Below are 27,308 nucleotides of genomic sequence, written 5' to 3' on the forward strand. Positions count from 1 at the left end.
TCGGTCCATGGGTTAGGGAGCAACCTGTCGAACTAGATGAGCTCTTACGGCAACGAGTTGTTCTCTTGCTGCTCTAGTTGCATCGCACGCATTAGTACCATGCCACCACCACGTGCGCAAAACGTAAAGAATATATGATGCTTTAGCAGACCCATGTGGGCTTCGAACCTCTAAAATGCTGTCTCATGTTAATTTGTCGTAAGGGAGGTTAGGCGGTTATCCTCGGGAGGTGGTCTCTGGTAGGCTGTTCTATAGGAGGTTGGGAGGACATCTGGAATAGATGCTGCGGCCGTGTACCGGACACCCGAGCAAAGCCCTTTTAGACCTCAACTCAAGTTTGTGATTAATTCTACAGCCTTCTATACCAGACTTATAAAAACGCGCACGAAACAACCCGCTGGCTACTGACTTCGAGGGGACCAATTGGGTGTCAATAGCGGTCAGGATGATAATGAATGACTTGGCTCAGCTCCAGCTTTTGTCCTATTAATCTATTAAACTTAAGCAACTCTTCCATCTAAGGCCCCGCCCTTCCACAGAGTCTACGACTCGGAGATGTATTGCCGAATCCAGGCTTTGCCCCCAGTATTAGCGCCGCGTATGCAGGGAACCCGAAAAGGCCAACTTGAGACTACGAAAAATGTTCCCGTGGGGATGTATGAGCTTTGTTCCTTGCAGACCTCGCAGGCTCGCCTGCTTCGGATGGTGCCCATCTGTCCTCCCTCTCTACCAGTTGCAGAAGAGGAAGCGGTTCGCCACATAGATGTTGTAAAGGCTCAGCACAATCAGTGGGATCGGGTTGTACCATTCAAAACCATGCGTCAGCCTCCATGTCACAGCGCTGATCATCCCGCCCAAGGTAGCTATGCTCCAAACCCAGCAGAGGATGCGCATGTTGCGATACTTGTGGCTCTTGTGGGCCTTGGCATCGCCCGAGGCGGCCCACATCAGCTCAATGTTGAAGACGCGGTCCTTGATGGCGGTCAGATAGGCGTAGGATTGGATCAGCATGATGTGCTGGACGTTCATGCCGTACGACGCCTTGGACCAGACTCGGAAAATGACCAGGCCGTAGAAGAGCGAGGGAACAGCGAAGGCAAGGTTGTAGTACTTGAACCACTCCGGGCGGAACCAAAGAAGTAAAATTCCAGGGATGGGGGAGATGAAAATACCGAGAGAGACGGCCGAGTAGTACAGGAAGCCTTGAATATTTTGTTAGCGCATGGTTTCTATTATGGTTGAATTCGCATTACTTACCACAGAGGTAGCAGATTTTCTGCATCAAAGTCAACTTTGAAACCCAGAAGTGACCGTTGGTAAGGAGCGTAGTGCTTCCACGTGCCCAGCGCATCTGCTGAGAGAAGAATGCACGTGGTGTGGGCGGGCAGACGCCAGTTGCGAGACACAGTGGTACATATCTGACTTTCCAGCCTCTGTCGACGGCACCGAATCTATGGTTTATGTGAGCCTTGGCGCATTCTTCGCTGGTGAGATGACGACTTACCCCGTGTGCACGTCCTCAGAGAAACCGATTTCCGCCGTACCGCCGACGTCCACAAGAGCAGCGCGTCGGTACAAGGCATTACTTCCGACGCAGATACTCGCCCCCCACCTGTTCCTATTGACCTGGACAACGCGGTAGAAGAGCTCTTGCGTCGCGCCGGCGCCTTGCTCGACCCAAGTCTGCTCATCAGTAACGCGGAAGAACTGCGGGCTCTGAACAATGGCGACCTTTTCATCATCGAGCTGCTCGACCATCAGCTCCTTGAGGAAGTCCGGGCGCGGGCAAAAGTCCGCGTCGAAGATGGCGAAGAACTCCCCGCTGGTGCGAGCAAACGTCCACCGCAGGTTTCCCGCCTTCTTCAGCCTCGGGCGGTCCTCGCGGACTGTATAGTTGAACCCGTAGCGCTCTGCCAGCTGTCGGACGACCGGGTTGGCCCCGTCATCCATGACATGGACCTGGATCTTGTCGGCGGGCCAGTCGAGCTGCGTGACGTGCTTCCACGTGTTGTCGAGGATCTCGACCTCCTCGGCACATACGGGGAGGTAGATGTCCACGGTCGGCGCCGTCTCGGCGTTGAGGGGGTGCCGCTCGATCCGCTGCTTGTGGGCCTCGTAGTCCCAGTCCTTTCCGACAACGCCAACCATGTAGCTGATGAACAGGTAGAGGTTGAGGAAGCCGACAAAGGCCCCGTAGAAGTAGAACGGTGTAGCGCATAGGGAGAAGAGCCACATGCCCGCTGAAAGCGAGAGGAAGGAGAAGATTCCGAATATGTACAGCGGGATCCGGTTGGTGTGGATATACGACAGCTTTTCGGCGTCTGTGGGGCAGCTTGGGAGGACCAAAGGCGGCTCTTCGATGGGACAGTATGTACGCCGCATCCAGTGATATGACCGCTTGAAGGGGTTACGAGACTTAACCTTTGGCTCAGTTGATGAAGCTGTCGGTTGAGAATTGTCCGCCTCCTTCTTATCTGCAGTGGTAAATACCCCTGGGGCTCCACCGGACTCTGGGTCCGAGTCGAAGGGACTGCATTTTTCATTCAAGACTTCGGCGTTGGGACCCGCTTGAGTTCCCGAGTTGGGTACAGCGCCAGCAGGAGTCTGAAGCTTGTTATTAATATACAAATACATCCACATGTTACGTCAAAGACTTACAATCTCAAGGTCAGATTCACCCGAGCGAGCGGGACGGGGCGGTTGATCACGACCTCGCTGAGACGGCGGGGAGAGGGTTGCCGCAGGCGCAGAGGGCAAAGACGAGTCCTATGGTCACTATTAATAACTTGTATTGGAATCAGGCTTGGGGACACCTTCTACTCACGCTGGAACTTTCTGACAAGCTTCCGCTGCTGCTCGGGGTGGAGCTGTGAGCGAGTTGATATTCGCGGGCCTCGAAAGGATTGCCAGCAGCGGGCGCCGGTGGCGATGGAGGGGACTTCATGCTAGAGAACGACGGAGTCTCTCTGCAGCAAGATATCAAGTGGTGTAATGAAGGGTGATTTGAGTGAACGGAATCGCACAAGAAAATGCGTATGGAAGCGAGTTGAAGGCGGTGGAAGGGGAACAGTATGCAAGTGAACGAGTGGCGGGAATTCTGATGATGTGTAACGAGCAGTGGTGCAAAGGACAATGGCCAAGCCTGCCCAAGTCTTTAGAGCATGGACACGAGAACAAAAGCAGAAATCTACTGGAAGAACAGGTGAGAGTTGGCGTTAATTATGTGACGAGTGCGCCGCAATCTCAAGGGGAAGTTTGCCGCACCGGCTTGCCAAGCATCTGGCCAGAGCTGTTATTCAATGATCGGAAAATAGACTATCGGAGCTATGCGGTGGTGACTGCCCGCCCGCAGATCTCGACATCTGGAATAATCCCGATCCACGCTTCTGGGCTTTGATCCAAGCTTCTGGGCTTTGATCCAGTTGCATGTCTTAAAGTGGCGTTATTAGCTCTTTGGTGTGGCTAAGGGATAGGCAACGATCTCTTCGTCCGCACACCTGTTGGCTCACTACGGGCAACAGGGACAACCGTGCATGCCCATCCAAGGTGTGCCCACCAGCTCTGATAGGATTCAAGTGCACATGTGGGTCTAGCATGTTCAGGTCTGGATGTGCAACCGCCACTAGGAGGGTCCCGCCAAGATAGAGACCCGGAAGGGAGACTGATTAGAAGCAAGACATAGAGAAAAGGCTAGAAGGCAGGGATTCCATTTCCGGAAGCCAGCAGTCAGCTGAAGGAAATCTCGGATATCAGCGTGGAGGACGAAAGAAGTATGCAGATACGCGGTGGCTTTGCGCTAGGAGCATGCTAGATGAGCAGGGGGAGGACTTCAGGAAGGCGTCCTCGCAAAGCGACTTGCTCTGGTGAAGGTACACAAGTCAGGAAGCGCGACTTTTTTTGCAGGAGAAATTTGAGGACCTGGCAAATCATAGCACGCACACGAGTGAAGTTCGTCACACGCGGAGAATTTTGTCATAGTGCTGAAACGATGAGTGGTGAAAAGTGGACATAGAGAGACCGCACAGTGTTTTTGAACTAGGCTCACAATAATCAAGCAAGCAACGGGCTAACTGGAAAGGTCACTACTACAGCTGAAAAAGCCAGCCTGAACATGTCGCTGCAGAAAGAAAGACGGCCATCATCCGGACCAACATGCCCCCCAACGAAGTCTGTAGAGCCCGGACGCCGATTCCTTCCTCCGGCGACTGCGGCCCCCCGGGGCTCTGGGGAGGGTCGCAGTTGTCTGCCACCGGGTCCAGTTCTAACTTGACAGGAGGCCCGGGCCAGACGTCCAATCTGAAATCCCCGGCGCTGAAGGTTACGTTGTTGCCGGCGTGGTAGGCTTCGGAGCCAAACTCAACAAGCCCGATCCGGGCGTCGGCAGATACGAGATCGTTACGCCAGAGGTATTGCAGTAGCGGCGTGATGTCCTCGTCAAAGGACATCTGGTCTGCGGGTGACACCCAGCTGTAGACCAGTGTGCCCCGGGTGTTTTGGCCGGTGAATAGCGTGCTGCAGGGAGTCAACGTGAGTTTCTTCAGGACGTCAACGGGAACGTCAACGTTCGCACACGCAAGTCGAGGGTGGGGGTAAGCCGCCGTCAAGGATGCCCGACAACTTGGGGCTGGCGCCACTGGGAAGCTCCGCTCGTCCCACGCAGAAGCAACGCATGCCGGGACGAGGCCACTTGGCGTCGCTCGGCCGAGTGCAGGGTGTGACAGATGGAGCCAAGGGAGAAAGAAAGGCAAGGGTGTCTAGCCCGTGTCGTGTAACAATGAGAACAAATACTGACAGGGGGCAGGGGCGGGTTGGGCTGAGCTGAGAACCGAGTGCACTTGCAATGCCGCCCGAGGTTACATTCAGGGGCAGCTGAAAAGCTGGACGACCATGTTGTACACATAGTAGTGGGGTCCAGGAACAACAACTTACAAGTTCAAAGCGCCCAGCTGCTGGGTGTAACAGGTGGCATTCTCAGACCTGAAGCCAATCGGTTGAGGCTCACCAACCTTCCCGATCCAAATCATCATCTCGTACTTGGCAGCCGTGGCAGAGGTTGCCTTGCGCTTGTCAGGGTCCATGAAAATGTCGAAGGCGATATTTGCCTTTGCTCCGACGTCGTCAAGGCCGTTGGCATCAAAGACATCCAGGCGTCCGGCGGGAGCAGCTTTGAAAGCTGTGCCAGGTGAGTAGGCCCATGATGCAGCCAACCTCAGGGCGGAAATGTTGGACACGGAAAGCGGCAGATCGCCCGACGAGAAAGTCACATGCGGGTAAGAGTGTACTGAACCGGGATCTCCCGGCCACTTCCACGTCGCATCAAAGCCACCGGCGGTGGAGGAGCTCGCGTTGATGACCTGGAGGAGTCAGCGAAGGTGTGGAAAAGGATACTGTCAGCCTGATCCAGCCCGACCACGTGCAATTGCAGTAGGGTGCAGATGATCAGGCAGTCAAGACACGGGGGACTTCTGATGGCTGCACCAAAAGCACCATCAGATATCATCTGTCCGTAGAGGAGCTTACCGAAAGGCACTGAAACCCGTTGTCAGAGGGATTCCAAGCATTTGCACTATCTTCATGTTGTCAGGAGCCAGTCAGTGGATTTCCAATCTTAGACATGGAAGAAGGCAGGAGCGCTTACACGAGAGTCCGGACCCATCTTCGTAGCCGTTTTGACCACATATTATGGCATCGTAACCGTTTTTGGCAGCTGAGGAGGATGAAGATGAGGAGGTCTTTTCGGATGCGTTGGCGCCAGACAGCAAAGCAAGGGTTGCTGCTAGGGTGGCTGTATACCTGGGTGGCATCGTATTGGACGACTGGGGGCCTGACAGGGTAAGATTTGGGAAGGTCAGTGTTCGATATGGAGAGAGCTATTGAGGATCTTGACTTCAAAAAGAAATAGAGGACTCGGTGAGATTTGTTCCCGACCAAACAAGGGAGAGATTCATGTAGAAAACTGCCAAAAGTCGTGGCAATCGTAGCGGTCAGCCCCGACTTTCTGCACAAGCATTCGACCATCTGTGGACAGCAGAGGAGCGCGTTGTGAACCTATAGGCTCTCGTAGGCGAGATGATCGAGACTTGTGTCGGCTGTGCAGTCGTCTATCGGTGGCCTGTCTGCACATCTGCCACGTAAGTTGGCAGGCTGAGCCGCACGGCAAGTCTCATCATATCACGATTATTCAATCAACTGTTGACATTTACTCCGTACTCTCCGTTGCTTTTCCTTCTAGGCACATACAAGGGCGGGTGCTTCCAATGTTGGCATATCCCTGTACTGCATGCAGCAGTGCCTCTCCCTAGTCTGGAGGCTCGCACAGCCGAAGGTGGGGGCTGAGATAAGGTTGTGCAACCCTTTTTTTTTTTTTTTTTCTCCCGGGCGACACTCTAGCTCGAATGGTTGAGTTGAGTATTTCCCTTCCCGCGAACACCCTGGGATGCTCGAATCATTGGTTTAGCCCCGAGCATGGCTACCCAAGCACGCCACTGCCGCTGCTGGCCAATTATCCTACCCCTTATTTCAAGCCTTACCCTGGAATGTATAGTCGAAGTGTATTCTGTGTTAATCTGATGCCACAGAATAGATGCCACAACACATCTCCTAAATTAGAATGCCCAGGCCTGCCGGGTGACTTCCGTTTTTCAATAGAGTGTTTCCGCCCTCACGCCACAGCACAAAGCCATCCGTGCTTTTACAAAATCGGCTCCCAGACTAACACCGCGGGTCCGGAACGCATCCGCTATCGTCAGCTGTAAAGCCTTTTCGTGCTACGGAGCATTTTTTTCCAACATCTGGACCTCCCCTGAGCCAGATGCCATGCAGACCGGTCCCCCTTGGGTCTATTGTCTCACCGTGGCTGACCTCAAAACGAAAGGGATCGTCGCTTTTCGGCAGGCTCCGGACGAAACGAGTAGGTAGACATTCCTCTCATATCTGAATGAGGCAACCATTCTCAGCAGTATCGAGGCCAGTCCGCGGTGGTCATTGGTGGATCAGGATTACTGAGATGTGATTGATGTTCAGAGTCGGAGACAAGTCTCGACCCAGTGCAGTATGGTGATAGTCTTGAACCTCCATCGGACCTCCACCGAGTGATTTGCCAGGGTAGCTGGAGGCATCCCCGTCATGGCGTGCATCTTGCGTCGTTGGACCAACATGTCTCAGGACCGAAGCCGGGATCTGCGCATTTAGCTCCATCACATGTGCGCAAGGTCGGAGGTCGACAGAATAGTCCAGGCATGTCGTCTCGATTCAACGATGGGATCCTCACATCCTGCTTACACGAATCCGAAAGGTGGTGCCAAAGCAGGAACGTTGCCTAAGCGCCTCACACAACATGGACACACGGCTTATCCGCAGTCACGATTGTCCGACCATGAAATGAGATCTGATGGGGAAAGGATAACCTACGAATGACGATGCCTGACATCTATCTCCCTAGTTACCAGGGTATCTTGCGCGCCGAAGACCGAGAGCCCGGGCTAGAACTGATTATTGAATCAACCAAACGCGCGCCTGGATTCAAGCCTCATACAGGGACCTGGGGATCACGGATCGCGATTGCCAGGGCATGGGATAGCCAAGCAAGTGCTTCTGGACCCGACGGCAGGGAGATCAACGTGGGCAGCATGAGTGGCCGGCCAGCTGAACACCCCAATTTGCGTATGGCGGGCATAGGCAGGTATCCGGATCACTACATATAGCGATGGCATCAGGGTAAGATATTCCAGGGCTGCCGGATCTTCCTGCACTTGTCCAGTACAGCTTTATTTTTCTATGCAATCAACCTTCGTGGTTCCGCGTTCTTCATCAGCGGCTAACACGACCCATCCGCTCGTTTACAGAATCTTTCAGGTTACTTGCACGACTTTGTCGATCCCGCTCTCGTTATGGAAACTTTAACAGAATCTATCAAAATGGCGGCGACGACGCGCGATGTGAGCCCTGGCTCGCCCACGGCCACTCCCTCATCGCCCGCGGGTGTCTGGAGCTCTGGTGAGGCCACGCCGGTCACATCGCCTCCAAGTTCCCGTGGCGAGTCCCCCGAGCCCGTAGACAAGCCAGGTCGACTCGACCAGGTTCCGAGGCACTCTCGCTCAGAAGCCACTTCCATCGTGACACTCCCGTCGGCCCCTCCGGTCAGAAACATCTGTTTCGTTGGAGCAGGCTTCGTGGGTACGTACAATTCCCAGATATATCACCGATCTCGATCGTCATCTGCTGACACTGCTACAGGTGGCCCCACGGCAGCCCTGATCGCCTATCACAACCCTACCATGACGGTCAACGTCGTAGACCTTAACGCCGATCGCATCGCAGCATGGAACGCGAACCACTTGCCCATCCATGAGACAGGACTCCCTAAGATTGTGCGCATCGCCCGTGATGGCACCAACGAGGCCCTCGTATCCGGATTGCCTGGCGTGGACGAGGCATCCGGCGGTGTCCACCTGCCGGCCCGGAAGCCCAACCTCTTCTTCTCAACCAACGTTACCCCTTGCGTCGCGAGCGCGGATATCATCTTCATCTGCGTCAACACACCAACCAAGACCTACGGCGTTGGAGCCGGCGCAAGCGCGGACCTGTGCGCTCTGGAGTCGGCGACGAGAACGATCGCGATGAACGCCAAGATCGGCGCCGTGATTGTTGAGAAGAGCACAGTCCCCTGTGGAACCGCGAGGATTATTTCGGATATCGTAAGTTTTCCCGAGGGTCTCATATTCTCCCGTCATGTGTCTCTGCTTTTTTTAATCCTCCCTCCCTTTACTCGTGCTTTCCTTTACTTTTCTTGTCACACAAGCGCGGGATATCTCCTTTAGGGTATCGCGTGTGATAAAGCCTCGCCGTGGAATCCCCGTTGCAATGTCTCGGGTACCTCCTTGGTGCAGACTATCGAGGAGAAGAAGAAAGAAAAAAAAAGGAAGAAGCAACACCATTCTAAACCCCATCCCAACTGCCAAGCACGTGTGGAGGCTGATGTCAGATTCCCATCACAGCTCCGCCAATACCGGCCGGAGGCCCCCTTCGAGGTCCTCTCGAACCCAGAGTTCCTCGCGGAGGGATCCGCGGTCGCCAACCTGATGCGGCCGGACCGGATCCTCATCGGCAGCGGCAACGGGCTGGCGGGACTGCGGGCGGCGTCGGCGCTGCGCGGCGTCTATGCCGCCTGGGTGCCGACCGAGCGCATCGTCACGGTCAACACCTTCTCGTCGGAGCTGGCCAAGCTGGTCGCCAACGCGATGCTGGCCCAGCGCATCAGCAGCGTCAACGCCGTCAGCGCCCTGTGCGAGGAGCTCGGCGCCGACGTCGAGGAGGTCAGCCGCGCCGTGGGCAACGACTCGCGCGTCGGCTCCAAGTTCCTGCACGCCGGCGTCGGCTTCGGCGGCAGCTGCTTCGAGAAGGACATCCTCAACCTGGCGTACCTGGCCCGGTGCCTCCACCTGCCCGAGGTCGCCGACTACTGGACCAGCGTGCTGAACATCAACCGCTACCAGCGCGAGAGGTTCACCAAGACGGCCATCCGCAAGCTCAACGGCACCCTGAGGGGCAAGAAGATTGCCGTCTTCGGGTTCGCGTTCAAGGACAGCACCAACGACACCCGCAACAGTGTCGCCGTGCACATCATCGCCGAGCTGGCCCTCGAGCAACCCCGTGAGATCGCCGTTTTCGACCCGGGCTGCGCGCCGGAGGAGGTCGAGGACGAGATCCGGAGGCTCGTTCGCGACGAGGCCACTATGAGCCGCATCAAGATCACTAACGGCTGGAAGAGCGCCGTCGAGGGCGCCTCCGCCGTGTGTATACTCACACAGTGGCAGCAATTCCGCGGCAAGGCACCAGTGGCACCAAACATGCTTGCAGTCTCATCCCCAAAGAAGCTGTTTGACCTCGTCTCGCGTGGCGAGAAAGAGCTCAGCGAGATGGACATCATTGGGCTCGAGAGCATCGCGGCGATGACAGCCGGTAAGAACACGGAAGACCCGCTGCAACGGCTTGTACCGAGGGACTCGTGCGAAGCTGGCTGCAAGGAATGCCAGCGGAACTCCAAGCTGTCCGGGGACAAGGACGTTGTGGACTGGGAGGTCGTGGCGGCCCTCATGGAGAAACACAGCTGGGTGTTTGACGGCAGGAACGTGGTGGACAGTCTTTACCTGAAATCTCTTGGCTTCAAGGTTCACAGCATTGGAAAGGGGCTGTGATGACCAATCGCTCATGTAATTACACACACATACACTTTTTGCATATTCTGGCTTCCAAGATATTATTGTCTAATTCTCACAACATTCAGCTACTCGATATCCTCGCCATGCATACAGATACTGTGACTTTCACCAGGGTTTCTTGGAGGTATGGGCATTGCAAGAACAAACATGACTGCCATACAATAACTGGTACAGCCCTCAAACCACAGCCGCCATGATCTCGTTGGGCCGGAGTCAATTTCTAGTCGCGCAAATCTCACACAGGACTGCGGAAAAGCTGGGCATGCAGGACAAACTTGCAACCATTTTCTAGCGGCGTCAACAACGCAAGCATGCATACAGACGGGCGGGATCGTATCTCGTGCGCCCCGGCTCATGTCGTCCCACCACACCACTTGCAATACCACCCATCACACCCGGCATTACCTCAGCCCTATTGCAACCCAACAAACCCCTCCAGACGCATGCGGAATCGAGGCCGCCTGAGAGGCGACCAGGATCCAGCTAATCATTGCGAAACCGAGAAGGTATGCAGCCTTGCATATATCTGCCTGCATGCTCATGGCACCGCATAACCTAAGCGGTAGTTTACCCGACGACAGCACCCCAGCCCGGAAGTCCTCGAAATACCCACCCACATGCATCATGCACCCTTTGCTGTCGAGATGTGCTGAAAATAGGCCCCAGCGATGCAGTCCGTATTCACACTATCCATGGCCTGGCCAACAATGATATTGTTGACCTTGCTGCCTGGCCAGCCCTGCCCCCAGCCCCAGCCCCTGTCCTTGCCCCTGCCATCCCCCCCCACCCTGAATCTACTAGTACACAAAGCACACATCCCAAGAGAGGAAAAAGCACGCCTCATCCCGTGAAGAGGCGCCCCTAGGGTAGCACACCTGAGCACAATGGCGCCAACAAGCCACACGAGAAGAACAATGAAAAACCGGTTGCAAGCCACCCGGCGGATGCAAGCCCCGAGCGGACGCCTCTTCACCGCCGCGTAGTCCTTAATATGTGGCGGCCGCCTCCCCTCGCCCCCCCCCCCCCCACGCCGGGAGACAAGTCTTCCGCAACATAGTTTAATAGACAGGGGCTTATATGCCGAATTTTCAGGTCCGTTGTTGCCGATCGGTCTACATTCGGTGAGGTTTTGGGGCGGTGGGGGGGCTGATATGCCCATGATGTTAATTACATTCAATGGTTAGTGAAGTAATAGAGGCAGTCGATCCGACATGGATGGATCCCGAGTAGCTCCGGGGCACACGCGGATGTGACTGCGGATTTTTTTTTTCATTTGGTATTCTTTTTAGAAAAGCTTTCACGAAAAAAGAAGCAAAGACGGCGTTGCGAGACCGCGAGGACCACGAGGCCGGCTCAGAGACAGGTCGCATCTATCAAGGAAAAGCCAGGCGACTTGGCAGGCACATTTTGGTTCCTGGGCGTGCAAAAGGAGAAGAAAAAGAAAGAAAAAACAGTTGTTTCTGTTCTAAGCCCCATACACATAAAACGGATGTGGCGCCTGCGGGCTCCTACAGTCGTAAACGCTCAAGACTCGGCGTCTTTTTTTGTTTCTTGCTTGAAAAAAGAAAAACAAAAAAGGCACGGAACGTGGCTTCGTGCATATTGTGGCAGCCAAACTTAGAAGCAAAACAAGATTACCTGAAGTGCTAGATACGGAAGGTCAGGATGAACACGGGGTGAGAGCTGGATCCCCGCCCAATTTCTCAGTATAGTAGTAATACGATGGCACCACGGACAGTATCATCTGCTGATCCGCAAGGATGTAATTTTTCGTTTCCCGGCTTGGGCCGTTGTGCTGCTTCCGAGGTCGACAACAGAAAAGAAGCATCGAGGAGTCACCGGTTGGACAATGTCACTGAGTAACTAGTGCAAGCCCTCGGCTGCGTGCTCCGGAATGCACATTCCGGGGAATAGGGTAGTCTTTGGGAATAACTCTCCAAAAAGCTATTCCCAGCCTACCCTATCTATCAGGAGAAGCAGCAACAGTTCATCAAAGGCAGCAGGCCCGCGTCAGCGATCACGGCAGTTTCGACTTCACACAAGCGCGATCACGTTCGACTAATACATGAAATGATTCAATTGTTTCTGCTCCTGGAAGAAAACCCTACCCGAGGAGACTACTATCCTGACTCAAATCAACCCCGTCTTTGTTTCAGGGTGGGCAGATGACCATACATAAAAAAGAAAAACAAGAAGGGACACATATAAGGTATTCATTTCCCAGACTCGCATGCCCAATTCCCAAAAGGGGACTTCGGTTAAGACCGCCCCGCCGCCTATGAAACAGAAATCCTGAACGCTCGGCAATCTAGCCGCAATGTTCCAACAAGGAAGTGTTGGAAGAGAGGGGAGGGAGGAACCCTCCTCTAGCCCTTGACGATCTTGCAGACCAGGTCTGTGCCGTCGACGGAGTCGCCCTCGCGGACTTGGAGGGATGACACCTTGCCGTTGTGAGGAGCCGAGATGACCATTTCCTAAAAAAAGACGTAATATTAGAAACCAAGCTGGTACAGAAGAAGGATCGCAGTCGTGTCGGCGGTGAAACTTACCATCTTCATGGCGCTGAGAACAGCAAGAGGGTCGCCCTTCTTGACCTCGGTGCCCTCGTGGACGCGGAGCTCGACCAGCACGCCGGCCATGGGCGCGCCGACCTGGCTGCTGTCGGTGGGGTCGGCCTTGGGCCTGCTGACGTTCTCGACGCTGGCCTTCTTGTCGTCGACGGTGACCTGCCTGACCTCGCCGTTCATCTCGTAGAAGACCTCCCGTTGGCCGGTGTGCTCGGTCAGCGGCCCGATGGCGAGCAGCTTGAGGATGAGGACCTTGCCCTTCTCGAGCTCGACGTGGAACTCCTCGCCGATCTCGGGCTTGCTCAGGAAGTACTTGGTCGGCAGGACGGACAGGTCGCCGAACTTCTGGGTGAAGTCCTTGTAGTCCTCGAAGACCTTGGGGTACATGACGTACGACGCGACATCGCACTCGGTGACGGAGCCGTACTTCTTGGTGAGGTCGCGCCTGACCTTGGCGAAGTCGACGGGCTCCAGGAACAGACCGGGGCGCTTGTCCAGCTTCCTGCGGCCGCGGAGGGCATCTGTGCGGAGCGGCTCGGGGAAGCCACCGTAAGGCTGTCCCATCAAGCCCTCCAGGAACTCAAGCACTGAGCCGGGGAAGTCGAGCTCCTTGGCCCGGGCCTTGACGTCCTCCTCGGACAGCTTGTTGGAGACCATGAACTGGGCCAGGTCACCGACGACCTTGGAAGTGGGCGTGACCTTGACAATGTCGCCAAGGAGGTCGTTGGCCTGCTCGTAGGCCTTCTTGGTCTCGAGCCATTGTGAGCCCAGGCCGAGCTGCTGGGCCTGGAACATCATGTTGGTGAGCTGACCACCGGGGATCTCGTGCTCGTACACCTCGGGGTCGGGTCCTGCAAGGTGGGCCTCGAATGGCGAGTACAGCAGACGAAGCTGAGACCAGTAGGTGTCCAGAGCACGTACGTGGTGGACGTTCAGGCCAGGGTCGAGGTTGGTGCCCTCGAGGGAGGCAAGCAGAGCGTTGATGCTGGGCTGCGATGTCATACCAGACATGCTGTCACTGCAGGCATCAACAGCATCAGCGCCGTACTCAGCGCAAGCGACCATGGAGGCCACACCAGTACCAGCGGAGTCGTGCGTGTGCACGTGGATCGGCAGGTCAGGGTACTTCTTGCGGATGGCACCGATCAGCAGCTTCGCGGCATGGGGCTTGAGCACACCAGCCATATCCTTGACACCAAGGACGTGGATGTCGAGCGCCACGAGCTTGTCAACAAGGTCGAGGTAGTACTCCAGGTTGTACTTCTTCTTGGGGTTGAGCATGTCTCCGGAGTAGCAAACGGTACCCTCGACAACACCGCCAGCCTTGTGGACAGCCTTGATACCAACCTCGAGCTGGTCAATGTCGTTCAAAGCGTCGAAGACACGGAAGATGTCAACACCGTTCTTCTTGGCCTGGTCGACGAAGTGGTCAATGGCGTTGTCGGGCAGGGATGAGTACGCGACACCGTTGGCGCCTCGGAGAAGCATCTGGAAGGGGATATTGGGGATGAGCTTGCGCATCTTCCGCAGCCTGTCCCAGGGGTCCTCGTAGAGGAATCGCATGGCTACGTCGAATGTCGCTCCGCCCCAGCACTCCAGACTGTACAGGTTCGCCAGAGCATGGCTCGTCTCCTTAGCAATGTTGCACAGATCGACCGTTCGAACACGGGTGGCCAGCAGAGACTGGTGGGCATCTCTCCACGTGGTGTCCATAAGCAGGGTGCCCTTGTATTCACGGACAGCCTTGGCAAAGGCCTTGGGGCCTTGCTCCAGGATGATCTTTCGCCAGCCCTGGGTCGAAGGCTGGGTGACATCGATCTTGTTGCCGGCATCGTCGTGAAGCTCAGGAATGATGATCTCGCCCTTGAACTTGGGCTCGCCGACCTGTCCCTTGATGCTGCTGCCGTTGACAGTGAGGTCACCAAGGTATGCAAGCAGCTTCTGGGCACGGTTCTGAGAGCCAATGAGATCAAACTAATGGTGAAGTTAGTCCTGGTACGGGTCCTCGAGTGTTGTGTTCTAGAACATACGAGCGATGGAGTGTCATCTATGAACGTGGTCCAGCAGTTGCCATTGACGAAAACCTCGTTGGTCAAGAGAGAGGCGAGGAAGGGAATGTTGGTCTTGACGCCACGAATACCTAGAGCAGAGTCAGCGATCAGAAGAACTCAACGAGTACATCCATGCCAATACAGCAAATAGCATGTTTGGTTCTTCAAGGGGCAACGATGGCATCCAGAAACTACTTACGGAACTCGACAATGGCTCTCAAGACCTTGCGACGAGCAATCTCGTATGTGGAGCCGTGGCACTAGAGGCCCCATGGTCAGCTTTTCTTGTTCATAGCACAGTTGGACAAAAACACATATAACTCACAGTCATCTTGGTAAGCATAGAATCGTAGTAAGGAGTGATGACAGCACCGGCGAAACCGTTGCCACCATCCAGACGGACACCGTTACCACCAGCAGAGCGGTAGACCTCAATGCGGCCGGTGTCAGGCTGGAAGCCCTTGGCCGGGTCCTCGGTGGTGATACGGCACTGGATGGCGAAACCCCGGGTGGAGATACGGTCCTGAGTGAGACCGAGCTGGGCGAGGGTGGCGCCGGCGGCGATCTGGATCTGGGCGGCGACGATGTCGATGCCCGTGATCTCCTCGGTGATTGTGTGCTCGACCTGGATACGGGGGTTGATCTCGATGAAGTAGTACCTGTTCTGCTGGTCGACGAGGAACTCGGCGGTACCGGCGTTGCGGTAGCCGACGGACCTTGCCAGGCGGACTGCGTCGTTGAGCATGGCATCGCGCACCTCGGTGGGCAGGTCCTTGGCCGGGGCGATCTCGACGACCTTCTGGTGCCGCCTCTGGACGGAGCAGTCACGCTCGTACAGGTGGACGATGTTGCCATGGTTGTCTCCCAGCAGCTGGACCTCGATGTGCTTGGGCTTGTCGAGGAAGCGCTCGACGAAGACGGTGCCGTTGCCGAAGGCCGACTTTGCCTCGGAGGTGGCACGCTCGAAGTTCTCCTTCAGTGATTCCTGGTCGCGGACGACACGCATGCCACGGCCACCACCACCGTAGGCGGCCTTGATGATGATGGGGAAGCCATATTTGTCCGTGAAGCTCTTGACCTCCTCGTACTTCTCGACTGCGCCCTCTGTTCCGGGGACGACGGGCACGTTTGCCTTGATGGCAATGTTTCGGGCGGAGACCTTGTCACCGAGGGAGTCGATCACCTCGGCCGTAGGACCGACAAACTGTTCGGGAGGAAGGCCAAAGTCAGCTCGGTGCCAATTGGCGCGAGGCACAAGTAACCTCGGCTACCTGCGGAGCTGCAAGGGCATGTGGCACAGGGGGAAACTTACGATAAGGCCAGCCTTCTCGACATTCTTCGCGAATTCGGCATTCTCAGACAGGAACCCGTAGCCTTCCGCATCGTCAGTTCCGTTCTCTCGCGTCAAAATCGGGCGAGCCGCTCGGGCGAGCGTCGGGGCGCAGAAGTGTCGGTAAGATGGGCAAACTCACCAGGGTGGATCATCTGGGCGCCATGCTCGAGGGCGATTTTGATAATCTCGTCGCCCGCCAGATAAGCACCAACAGGGGTGTACTGCCCACGCTTGCCAATGACGTAGGCCTCGTCGGCCTCTGCCCAGCGGAAACCAAATGTTAGCTGAAGTTTCGTCCACGATGACCTCCTCGTCTTGGAGCAGGGGAATGGTGTAGGATCGGGGGGTCAATGCTGCGTACTCTGCCTGTGCATGCTAAGACGGTCCTCATAACTGCGAGAGTCAGTCTTCCGGAGCTCAATTGGCGTGCAGTGTGCAGCTTGCAGCTTACCTGAAGACAGCAATAGTGTGCAATGAAAGCTCGTGAGCCTGCAAAATAGGGTCAGCGCAGGGCAAATTGGTCAGGGTTTGAAGGTGATGCTCACTGTTCTGAAGATCTATAGAGCCGGGAAAGGCACATTGTCAGCATCCTGCTCTCTGGTTCTCTCTTACAAGAGCTATCACAAGGGGGCCAGAGCCCTGCTCTCTCTCTCTCTCTCCCTCTCCAAAGTCAAGACCTACACGAATGGCTGCAAATGAATGTCAGTACAACACGGCCTGCATCCTCGGCACCCAAGTTTTGGGGCAATTTGGATAGGACCAAAAACTTACGGATTTCACCACGGTTAGCAACTGTGGTAAGAGAGAAAAGTAACGTCAGCCACCTGTTATTGTACTATCCAACTGCAGGATGCAGTGCTTCCACCTGTCGGGCTTTCGACCTCCAGGTCAACAGTCGACCTCTTCGCCCTGGAATTGACTCACCGAGGATCTTGCTCAGCTGCATGATGGTCGAGTTGGCACGGATGCGGTGGATGGACTGGGCCTGCTTGGGGGCCTCGCCCTCCTCGAAGACCTCCTCCACCGCCCTGTCATTGCTGGTCGCGGCCATTGTGTGCAGCTTGGGCGCGGGGGGTATGGTGTCTAGAAAGACTGGGGTGGTTCAGGCGACCGGGCGAGGAAATCTCGAGAGGTCTGGACGGCCCGTGGGAGGAGCGAGTCTGGTCTGGTACTTGTATTCCGCTGATGACTCCTTGTTGTTGTGGGCACCTAGCTTTGGAATGGCGGGGCTATGGCTGTCGGGGCGCGACAGCAACAGCGGGGCGAGCAGACGGGGAGGGGAGCTCGGAGCTTCCCAGGTACAAGTAAGTACACACACACCACCTGGTCTGTCTGGTGACTCGACTCGACCTGCGTTGGTAGTATTGGGTATCTTGGTTTTTTCTTCCCCCCTGGAGGACAGTAACAACAATGGTAGGCTAGGGAGATGGAGGGTATGGAATAATGAAGAGGGAAGAAATAAATGAGCAAGGCCCTGCCTCCGACAGCGGTGAGTATTTTCTGCTACTCGAGCTAGCCTCGTGGTGGTTTACGTGGGGTGCTTGTCTAAGTGAAAAGCGTGGGAGGCTGGCCTGGTCTAATAAGAAGCTACGAAATTGCTCCCAGACGAGGGGGCTTATCCTTTTAGCTCTGGCCTGGACTCGCTTTGGGCTCGGGCTCTGGTCCGGGATGGCTGGAGGGGCCTGGATGGGCTGGATGGGATGGATGCAGGATGAGGGGTTTTGTTCACATGGTTCAGCCCAAGCTATCTTGTTCGGCCCCGGTACGACTGGCTGTGTCATGGCCATGACCACCACCATCCATCCGCCCTTAGACCACCACCCTTTGACCAGCACCCTTCTCCCCTACCACTCACTATTGTCTGGAACATCCACATGGGACCGGTTGCATCAAGAAGTCTTGGACTGTTGAACTTTGAATCCCCCAGTGTTCCCGGCCCTGGCTTGGCTTCCCAAGCCCCAGCTGGCCCAGTCTTTTTGCCCGGTGTGCTTGCTCACATACATGTTTGCAACATTTGACACCTTCATAAAAATAGAGACAGGATGATTGATTGATGCGTGACAGAGAGAAAGGCACGTCCTTCATCAGTCTCGCCCCAGCCATGATCCTGCGAAGATCTCCCGACACACAAATCCGCCCCCGCTGAGACCGTTTTCCCCTTGAGATGAGAGCTTATTCCATCATGATCCCTCCACTGCCAAGATCTCTCGTGCGCCTCCATTACGCAGTGCCGCTGCCTGAGTCTCAACCTCCGGCTCTTGGCTGTGAGACCCTGATGGATCGAAACGGCCTGGTCGAACTGGAATTGTTCCGGGGCTCACCAGGTCGGCCATTGACTCCGGCTGACGCTGGCATATCTGGGATCTACACGTGCAGTATCATCTGGCATATCGAGCAAGGGGGTGGGCGGTCCCGGCTCACCAGCAGCCCTGGAGCCCGCTTCAACAAAACACACATACCCACACATCTGGGTGTTGACATGTGCTGTTGCAGCTGCATCTTTTTTTGACTCAACCCCACCGGTCGATTGGGCCACCGAGGGAGCTTGCGCCCAGTGCCCAGTGCCCAGGTGTCCGGGACCCTGCTGCTCCATGCCCGCCCCATGCCCGAAGGGGTAACGAGCTCAGGAGGACAGCCCAGGAGCCAGACAGCTTTGTCCAACCACAGCGCCTTGGAAGTCTGAGCTTACCGAGGGGTAACTCGACATAGGTCAGTCCTCTCGCCCGTCAACCACTCGGCCTTGACGGGCGTTCGGGCGGCACTCTCCGCGGCTAGCTGCGGTAGACCACCCGACTGCGTGCCTGTATTACGGAGTACACTCAGTGTCACTCACAAGCTCACAACCTCTACCTCTACGAGGACGACGGAGGTTTAACAGCAGGCTGCAGGGGCATCTCCCCATCCCTACTTTGATGCTCCGGCATGGCACCCGGGAGAGTACGCCCACATGATATCTAACAGGCCCGCATAAAGTCCCAAGATAGCGAAAAGATGAGGCAATCCTCGCACAGACAACCACTCATCCTCTCCAGTTCTATTTCAGCGTGCACAACCACCAAACATGGCGGTCTGCATCTTGTCAACCTCTTGGCTGCCGTGTCCTGATACAAGCTCGACCCCTGACCCCCCAACTACCGCACGCCCTGAGGCCCTGGCTCTCTGGGACCCTGTTTCGCAAGGCAAAACAACAAAATGCCCAGGAGTTAAGAAAAGAAACAAAAAAGGTGACTAACTACGATGTATCCCTCACCCACCCTGTGAGTTAAGAATAATAGTGCACCGCCGTTTTTGTTATGCCCGGGATAGTATGGTCGGTTCTCAAGCCCCGTCTCCCGCGGCTGCACGGCTTGCACGGCTGCAGTCAGAAAAACGCGGCATTTTGTCACCCTCGCTTCATCGGTGGGCGCTCGCTGCTGGCTGAGGCGTCGTCCGACCCCCGATCTGGTGGGCTGGACGTGCGTGCGTGCCCATGACCCGAGCACCGCCAGGCGAGGAGGACAAGTACAACACTCAGTCTAGCGATGATTCAGGATTGGCGCGCGTGTATGTGTCATTCCTGTTCGTGGGATTTTTTTGGGGGGGCGTCCCCCTCGTCTATCGCTCTTTTTACGACATTTTTTTTTCTCTGTCATTGCTGGGAAACCCCCGCCAACCTCCCCCGGTTTGTGTTATTTACTCACTCCGGCCGACCTCGGCAGCCAACAACGGGCGAGCGGGTAAGGCTGGTGAGGTGATGGATGGGTAACAGCCCGCTGAACCGGGGCGATGCAATATGACAATGAGGCGTTTTTCCTCCCGCCTCGGCTCTGACATGGCCAGCTTGTCCGAAATATGTCAATTTTTTTTTTCATGTCATCTGGTCAAGCAAGCACTTTGCATGACGTCGGCACACCAGCATCGAGATACTCACAGACCCCGGGCACTATCTGGTGTACTGTACACACAGAGAGCTCTTTTGTCTTTTTTTGCTCGGTGAAACTCGAATGAATAAACGGGGAACCGTTTCTAAACACCATTATGGAGCGTCGTACGCTCAATCTCTCTCTCTCTCCCCCGTCCCTGCCCCTCCTCCTCCGACCATGACTCTTATCTCTGTGGCTGGCTGGGCCATGTTGTGTGTCAACTACTATGTATATCCCCGAGACCAAATTACACAACCAGTCAAAACAACCGGCCCCCTACCCTCCCTCCCAAAACCAAAAACCCTTGGCCAGCGTTCTTTGCCTCGCCTGGGCACTCTGTCGCAACGGCACGATCCGTGAATCCTGGTCCATCCCCAAAGCCAAAAGGGGTGGGGGACAAAGAGTACGTATCGTATATACTACAACACACGAAGAGGCTGGGGGGAGGGGGATAGGTCGGGTAACACGGGACGGGCTCCAGGCTGCCAGGGGGCCCTGATATAATCTGCTTCAGGAAGGCCATCCCATCACCCGGGGCGGCTGAAAACACAAATCATGGGATGACTTGCATACTGCCGCGAGGAAGCGCCCTTGGCCTGCGCGACGGGATACGACAGTTCCTCGACGTTATATCATGCATAAGACTCACTGCTATGCCGCCCGCCTGGACCGCAGAGTGCCTGGCCTGGGCTGACTGAACCAATAGGACTCGCGGGGCCAAGGGGCGCGCTTTCGCTTGAATATACACCTTCGGGACCCGAACCCGGCGACGCAAGCCCGCTCCGCGGTCCCGCCCACGTCCCAGCGGACCCAAGAAAGAGGGAGGTACGTGTTGTCGTCGGTCACTGCGATCTTTTCCCCAAAAAAGAAGACAGTGAGACGCTGGGGAGAGGAGAAGGTCCACAACGAGTGACGCTCTGACGGATGGAACCCCCCGGCCAAGACGTTACGTCCTGTTTGAACAATATCAAGCGGCAAACAACGCCAAGTGGCCAAGAGGCCGAGCATTCCACCGCAAGAGGTTCCGCCAAAGAAAACGCACAGACTTGTGTGTTGTGCCTTGCTGGATTTGTATACGTGCCCTACCCGATATGCTCGCCGAGAGACATCTAAAAGCAGCACGGTAGTAGCGATACGCCTCGGACGCACGTCTATGCCCAGTCGGCCTCCTCCAAAAGTGGGTTGCGTGCCTTCAAAACAGGCAAGTGCCGTGGCCCATCTATCAACAACGCCCTCTCAGCCTCCGTGATAAGGATTTCCTCCCTTCTCCCAAACCACCATCTCGTGCATCTCGCGCGGCCTAGGCCGCACCACGACAGGTCCCCTTCGTCCGTCAAGCTTGGCTGGCGGTGGTCCGCCCCAAAGATTTCCCAAACGGCCTCCGTCTAGTACTGATGTAGCAGCCTCCACCTCCACCTCATGCGCTCCCCGCCCAACGTGACACAGTAGAGCAGCATGGGGGTTTACTTGCTGACGGCGGCCTCGACCTTCTGCGCACCCTCCTTGATGCCCTCCGCGGCCTTCTCCAGGACCAGCTCGCCCGAGGAGATGGCCTTCTCCCGGCCGCCCCACTTGTGCCAGTCCATGAAGCGGTAGGCCTGTGTCAGCTGGGAGCCCTCGTTGATGAAGTGGCAGGCGAAGAGGAGGTAGTTCTTGGGCTGGACGGCCAGCGAGTACCGCATGAAGGTCGCGGAGTAGATGCAGAGGGCGAAGGTCATGGGGCCGGAGATCCTATAAGGTGGTGGGGTGTTGTCAGTAATTTGTGTTTAACTGTGGCGTGGCAGATCACCGGCCGGCTGGGAGGGTGAGAACGTACAGCTCAGGGCTCTTTTGTGTGTCCATCACGGCGGCGATGGGAATACCGAAGTTCGACACCGGGCCCCAGAAATCTGCGCATCGTAGTTATGTCAGTCAAGAGGCTGCTCGAGAGTAAATGCGCAATCACCAGGCATGACCGGTCGCCCCCAGCTCCGGGTGTTGCGAACGAACAACGGGGCGCTGCCACCGCTGGTGCCGGCGGCTACATCACGCTTGCCCTAGCCACGACGAGATTGCCTGTTCCCCTTTGCCGTCTCAGTGCCAGCGATGGCCCAACGCCTGAAGCATCACCAAGTGCAGGGTGCTGGTTGTCATCCGGAGATACCGGGGGATTGTCCGATGACGGCAACCGAAGGACGTTGGGGGGAGACGAGAGGAAGAGGTTCGTTCGGCTCACGTACGTGTGGAGCAGATGTAGTCGGTGTACTTGTTGGAGCGAATCTTCGCATTGATCGCTTTAATGAAGGCGGCCATCTTGACGGTGGGGTCGTTGCTGTAAATTGAGCCCGGTGGCAGCAGCAGGAGGTGATGGTTGATGGTTGGGACGCGCGAAAATGATGTTGGATTGGAAATTTGGCGGGCGCTATCGGGGGCAAGCTATCGGGCCCGGGTTGCCGGGGTTGGAATGCTGCGCTGCACCGCTGAGTGAGCGGGTGCTGCAGGGTCTTCCAAGGTTGGCGGCCGAATCAGCTCTGCATCGATTCCAATTGGAGCTCCTCAGCTTCGGAACCCCGTCCCCTGTCCCTGAGAGCGCCTGCTTTGGACAGTTTGTCACGTGCGGCCCCGGCGTTTCTCAAAGAGCCCGAAGGACAGGACAATCAACAATCACGGACGTATTGGTACAAGATGCAAGATCTGTAGGATTTCAACCGGCAAGAACTTCAAATTCTGATACCCGAGCCATTGGTTCCATCCAGCAATGCATTGATATCCATCTAAGCTATGGTACAAAGGGCTGTTGCATCCGATGCCGACTTTCTCAACTTTTGGAAGACTTTTGAAAACGCCCCTGATCTCCTTGTTTCTACCCGTCTGCTTGCCACACTCGAACAGCTTCGTTGTGATGTTGACGCGCTCGCGGGCGGCGGACTCGTGTGCGGATAGGACGTGGTTGGACATCTTACCCAACTTGTACAGCTTGCGCAAGATGTCCAACTCCATCGAGCCGCGGAAGGATGACCGCGAGAAGCTGCCGTGGCCGGGGTCTGAGGAGGTAAGGCTAGATTGTTCTGTGGTATTATCGTGATTATCGTCGGGGAGGAGGGTTGAAGCCAGGCGGGGGCTGGCTGCCAGGGGCGCCAGGGAATCCAGGAGGGAATTGGCCACCGGGAGCACCAGGGAAACCAGCAGGTGGGAAGCCACCAGGAGGCCCGGGGAAGCCTGGGGGTGCGCCAGCTTGGCGACGGTCAGCAGGGCGCCTCAAGGCGTAAGGACGAGTATAGTACTTACGACCTCCACGTCCAGGGAACCCGGGGGGTGCGCCTGGGAAGCCGCCAAAGGGCGGCGGCGGGACACCACCGCCGACGCCGGGAGCAGGACCCTATGATCTTGTTAGCGCTTGCAGGATGTCCTCGAGATAGGGCAACTCATACAGCGAGGGAAACAGGAGGGGCGGCTCCACGTCCAGCTGGCCGTGCGACACCAGGTCCCGACTGCAGGGTTGAAGAGATTCCGCCTGTTGTAGACTTGCCCAGTCGCGTGCTGGGGTCGGCCGGGGGTGGCGATTCGACCGACAAGGACACAATATGCGCTCCACGGACAATCGTCAGGCCGAGTGTTCGCTTCTCCTCCTGCACGATGGCTTGCGCTGAGCCAGCGGCGCCGGGAGCGGCAGGCTTGCTCTGCTTCTTGATGCGACGGAACTCTTCGGTATCGGCGAGGACGACGTTCATGTGCTGTGAAGATGCGACCTCGTCAGTAAGTGACCATAGTATGAAGTGTATCAACGGGACGTACCTTGTCAAAGGCCAGCATCTGCCCGGTCATCTGGCGGCCATCATTCAGAGTGACTCGCATCCGGTAGTTGATCTAAAAACGAGGGTGTCATCAGCACTGTGCATCGCAGGGGGGTTTGTCGCGTGGTCGCATAGAGGGTCGGGGTGTTGTACATACGTAGCCGGCCTGCGATCACCTTGTGTTAGCCTGTTGATGTCAACCTCGAGATACAAATGTGACGTTTTGGAGGCTGGCACTCACCATCTTTCCCTGCTTGTTGGTCGCCATCTTCGCGACAAGATGCTACAGAGTAGCTTCTTCAGAGTTCTCAAAAATTGGTTTCTTGTGTTCGAAGTCAGGGGTATGACTTCGTGTGTCGCGGTCCCGAAGAGCTTCTTGCCAAAGCTTCCAAGTCCAGCAGACGGCGTGTTGATGCCTCCCAGCTCGAATTTGAGCGCGGCTGCTTGCCTGCTTGCCTGCCAGACGCGGAAGGCTGCCACCAGCACAAGCTCGGGCCACCCCAAAGTCCCATCCAGTCCCAGAAGGCCCGCTAGTCCGTTCTCGTGCTAGCTCGGCCCCACCGCACACTTTGCGGACTTTTCTCATTTACTCCATCTTTTTTTGCATTTCGCCTCTCCTTCGCAACTAACCGACAGCATCAACCCATCGCCTTCGTCAAGCCCCTTCATCAGGATCGCCGACGACAACCAGCCAAAATGGTAAATACGCCATTGTTATGTCGTCCCGAGTCGCTCAATCGCTAACGGACATGCCTGCAGTCTGAGAAGGCCCAGAACCCCATGCGGGAGCTCCGCATCCAGAAGCTCGTCCTCAACATCTCCGTCGGCGAGTCTGGTGACAGACTGACCCGTGCCGCCAAGGTGCTTGAGCAGCTGTCTGGTCAGACACCTGTCTACAGTACGTCTCAACCACACTCTCGGCTTCCAGGGCCTCTTCCGGCCAATTTCGTAACCTAACAAATCCTCCCTCGCAGGCAAGGCCCGTTACACCGTCCGTACCTTCGGTATCCGTCGTAACGAAAAGATCTCCGTCCACGTCACCGTCCGTGGCCCCAAGGCCGAGGAGATTCTCGAGCGTGGCCTGAAGGTCAAGGAGTACGAGCTGCGCAAGCGTAACTTCTCTGAGACCGGTAACTTCGGCTTCGGTATCAACGAGCACATCGACCTCGGAATCAAGTACGACCCCGGTATCGGTATCTACGGTATGGACTTCTACTGCTGCATGACCCGCCCCGGTGAGCGTGTCGTCCGCCGTCGCCGCGCCAAGGGCAGAATCGGTGCCTCCCACCGCATCACCCGGGACGACACCGTCAAGTGGTTCAAGCAGCGCTTCGACGCCATTGTCCGATAAATGGGCAGGCCTCGTGGGGGAAATCAAAACAATTCACTAAAAAGGCGTTTCTGAGGGCTTTCATATGGGTTGCGGCAAGGGACGGTTCGCAAAGGTTCTGATCAAAGGGTTTTCATGGACATTTAGCTCCATCTGACGACCATCAATCGTCACTCTAGCTCGCTCTGAAATCTATCAGTCGAGCTGCGGCCTCAGAGTCCGAACGGCTACCATACCGTCTTGTACACCTCTTGCTGTGATTGCTCCTGCTACGTTCTTGTCTCGGCACTGCCTCTCCATCTGACCAGTCCAGTCCAGTCCTCAGCTGGGGTCTTCTGAACCTAGCGTCGCTTAGGTCAGGACATTGGCCTCTCTTCTGACCCTGAAGCATCAACTCAAATGTAGACTGATAAGGCCTGCACTCTGGGAAACAACTCGCCGTGTGCCCTGTGGTCAACCGCCTGGCCGTGGCTTTGTCTGCGGTTTTACCTTCTTCTGGAACTGCTCCATGTCTACGGGGCGGCCCATGAACGAGAAGTGTCAGCCATGAGGAACGCTACAGACAGGGTCGTGATTGGAACCCATGCAATAGTTCCAATAGTCTGCATCCTCGCATACGAACTTCGTCTTTGTCAGACTGTCCAGATAGACCAGCGAAGGGTTCATTCACCTCTACCCTTGAGGGCTGTCCGATCTGCTCGACAGTGACACGAGTTTCCTCGTTCAGGAGAGTATGACCAGACTGTTGATCTTGCTGTCGAATGCGGCTTTGACGGCAGCGTAGACACAGACGGTGCAGCGCGTCTTGGTTGCGGCGCCTTGCGCACTTGGGCACGGGCAAGGGCGTGGTCGGGCATACCCTTCAGGTTGTCTGTCATAGTTCAGGTACTCGAACCGGTTAGCAAGTGCGGTAAGGATGTTGTGTGTGGACCAGGTCTTCATTACTCCCCGAGGGTCCTCCCACGGGCCAGCAGCCGTGGCAGCTAAAGCCTCTAAATGCGCGGTCGACTTGAGCGCTGAACACCAGATAGGATCTCGATACTCAGTTGACTTAGTAGCACGACTGCAGAAAAAAAATAGCCATCTCTCTCCACGTTGTAGAACAGTACGTGCTCGATCTTGCTGATCATTTTGGAACGGGCTGCTTCAAGCTTGTCTGGAGCGTTTGGGTTGGCCACCACACATCTATGGAGCTGGGCGAGTCTCAGTATTCGTCGTGGTATTTCAGGATATTCCAAAATGACAAAAACCTCGTTTTATTTCTAATACACATACATATGAAATGATTGTGACGCCCTTATACAGTGGTAGACACTCAAGGAACCAGTGCTTTCAAAAAGACATAACGTCAATCAAGTGCAGAGAGAGTACAATGCGTTTACGGGTACATGGCCTCGTCCTCGTGCCGTACAGATAGGGCTAGGAAGCATCGCTCCCAATCAAAAACATCAGGCGAACACTCCCGAGGTCGTGCACAGAAACCTCCCGCTGGGGTGGACATGAGAAGCATTGAGCAATATCGTGTTGTTTGGGACAATTCTTTTTCGAGAGCCCAGGAGTCGGGATGTCCGGGATCACCTGAGTAGGCACGGGCAAGTCTTTGGTCGCCATTGTGTCCGCTCACTGTACAGCTCAATCATAGCGAGGTCAGCGTATTTTGACTTCCAAAGTTGTTTTATCTGTCAAGAACTCGGAATTGGAGATTCTAAAAATCGTCAACACGTACAGCCAGTTTCAGCGATGAGGGGATGATGGCAGACTAGTTGACGTCTTGCCAAAACAGCAGGCACCTGTCTCAGCGCAGAGAAAGTCCTATATCTCATCATTAAGCGTAGCGAGGAGTGTCCTAGAGCGAAGCGGAAGGGCAACGACGAGCGGAGCTTTCTCTATTGCTATATAATCTAACAAAATGTTTCTCATACATAAATTACATGAAATCTAAAAGTCATATAGGGATTGGTTAAATAATGTATCTTTTTATGTGCTCTATATACCCTTAAGGAGTCGTTATCATAGTGTTAAAGACAGAGTGCCTCCAGCGGCTCCCGCCCAGCGAGCCTTTTACCTCCTCGCTACGCTTATTCCTTAGCCAAACAAAGCCCTCGGGTACACATGTTTTGTGGTGTAGATGT

At 55.8% G+C, this 27,308-nt stretch overlaps 6 protein-coding genes across 6 annotated transcripts; 2 read left to right on the forward strand and 4 right to left on the reverse strand.

Annotated features, from left to right (window-relative positions):
• Positions 1-459: 459 nt before the first annotated feature.
• KVR01_004979 (uncharacterized protein) lies at positions 460-3,215 on the reverse strand. Its single transcript, XM_044790099.1, has 5 exons — positions 2,825-3,215; positions 2,659-2,766; positions 1,505-2,604; positions 1,258-1,451; positions 460-1,202 (listed from the first exon to the last, which is right to left on the reverse strand). Exons 1-5 carry the CDS (start codon positions 2,942-2,944, stop codon positions 727-729), a joined length of 1,998 nt encoding a protein of 665 aa, XP_044645424.1. The 5' UTR covers positions 2,945-3,215; the 3' UTR covers positions 460-726.
• Positions 3,216-3,953: 738 nt separating this feature from the next.
• On the reverse strand, positions 3,954-4,445 carry KVR01_005413 (uncharacterized protein; the record flags this gene model as incomplete). Its single annotated transcript, XM_044786109.1, has 2 exons — positions 3,954-3,980; positions 4,149-4,445. The coding sequence occupies 2 exons, from the start codon at positions 4,443-4,445 to the stop codon at positions 3,954-3,956; spliced, it is 324 nt and encodes a 107-aa protein (XP_044645858.1).
• A 67-nt stretch (positions 4,446-4,512) lies between these two features.
• Positions 4,513-5,804, reverse strand: KVR01_005440 (uncharacterized protein; the record flags this gene model as incomplete). Its single annotated transcript, XM_044793088.1, has 3 exons — positions 4,513-5,354; positions 5,521-5,570; positions 5,639-5,804. 3 exons carry the CDS (start codon positions 5,802-5,804, stop codon positions 4,926-4,928), a joined length of 645 nt encoding a protein of 214 aa, XP_044645885.1. The 3' UTR covers positions 4,513-4,925.
• Positions 5,805-6,459: 655 nt separating this feature from the next.
• On the forward strand, positions 6,460-10,359 carry KVR01_005224 (uncharacterized protein). The gene is made up of 3 exons (XM_044789908.1): positions 6,460-8,175; positions 8,236-8,696; positions 8,997-10,359. The coding sequence occupies exons 1-3, from the start codon at positions 7,890-7,892 to the stop codon at positions 10,194-10,196; spliced, it is 1,947 nt and encodes a 648-aa protein (XP_044645669.1). The 5' UTR covers positions 6,460-7,889; the 3' UTR covers positions 10,197-10,359.
• Positions 10,360-20,528: 10,169 nt separating this feature from the next.
• On the reverse strand, positions 20,529-22,587 carry KVR01_005571 (uncharacterized protein). The gene is made up of 3 exons (XM_044794764.1): positions 22,293-22,587; positions 21,890-21,962; positions 20,529-21,804 (listed from the first exon to the last, which is right to left on the reverse strand). Exons 1-3 carry the CDS (start codon positions 22,363-22,365, stop codon positions 21,537-21,539), a joined length of 414 nt encoding a protein of 137 aa, XP_044646016.1. The 5' UTR covers positions 22,366-22,587; the 3' UTR covers positions 20,529-21,536.
• Positions 22,588-24,464: 1,877 nt separating this feature from the next.
• Positions 24,465-26,357, forward strand: KVR01_005188 (uncharacterized protein). Its single transcript, XM_044787941.1, has 3 exons — positions 24,465-24,545; positions 24,606-24,744; positions 24,821-26,357. The coding sequence occupies exons 1-3, from the start codon at positions 24,543-24,545 to the stop codon at positions 25,195-25,197; spliced, it is 519 nt and encodes a 172-aa protein (XP_044645633.1). The 5' UTR covers positions 24,465-24,542; the 3' UTR covers positions 25,198-26,357.
• Positions 26,358-27,308: the final 951 nt, after the last annotated feature.

This window comes from Diaporthe batatas (assembly GCF_019321695.1).
Source record: "Diaporthe batatas strain CRI 302-4 chromosome Unknown Contig00005, whole genome shotgun sequence".
In the NCBI taxonomy this organism is placed as follows: Eukaryota; Fungi; Ascomycota; class Sordariomycetes; order Diaporthales; family Diaporthaceae; genus Diaporthe; species Diaporthe batatas.

Excerpts from the sequence above, each read along its gene's own strand:
- KVR01_004979 (XM_044790099.1), bottom strand. The coding sequence starts at position 2,944 with ATGAAGTCCCCTCCATCGCCACCGGCGCCCGCTGCTGGCAATCCTTTC. Across the intron at positions 1,452-1,504 it reads TCTGAGGACGTGCACACGGG|ATTCGGTGCCGTCGACAGAG; the intron begins GTAAGTCGTCAT and ends CATAAACCATAG. Across the intron at positions 1,203-1,257 it reads GAAAATCTGCTACCTCTGTG|GCTTCCTGTACTACTCGGCC; the intron begins GTAAGTAATGCG and ends AAAATATTCAAG.
- KVR01_005224 (XM_044789908.1), top strand. The coding sequence starts at position 7,890 with ATGGAAACTTTAACAGAATCTATCAAAATGGCGGCGACGACGCGCGAT. Across the intron at positions 8,176-8,235 it reads CGTTGGAGCAGGCTTCGTGG|GTGGCCCCACGGCAGCCCTG; the intron begins GTACGTACAATT and ends ACACTGCTACAG. Across the intron at positions 8,697-8,996 it reads CGAGGATTATTTCGGATATC|CTCCGCCAATACCGGCCGGA; the intron begins GTAAGTTTTCCC and ends TTCCCATCACAG.
- KVR01_005571 (XM_044794764.1), bottom strand. The coding sequence starts at position 22,365 with ATGGCCGCCTTCATTAAAGCGATCAATGCGAAGATTCGCTCCAACAAG. Across the intron at positions 21,963-22,292 it reads CGACTACATCTGCTCCACAC|ATTTCTGGGGCCCGGTGTCG; the intron begins GTACGTGAGCCG and ends TACGATGCGCAG. Across the intron at positions 21,805-21,889 it reads ACACAAAAGAGCCCTGAGCT|GATCTCCGGCCCCATGACCT; the intron begins GTACGTTCTCAC and ends ACCACCTTATAG.
- KVR01_005188 (XM_044787941.1), top strand. Across the intron at positions 24,745-24,820 it reads TGGTCAGACACCTGTCTACA|GCAAGGCCCGTTACACCGTC; the intron begins GTACGTCTCAAC and ends CCTCCCTCGCAG.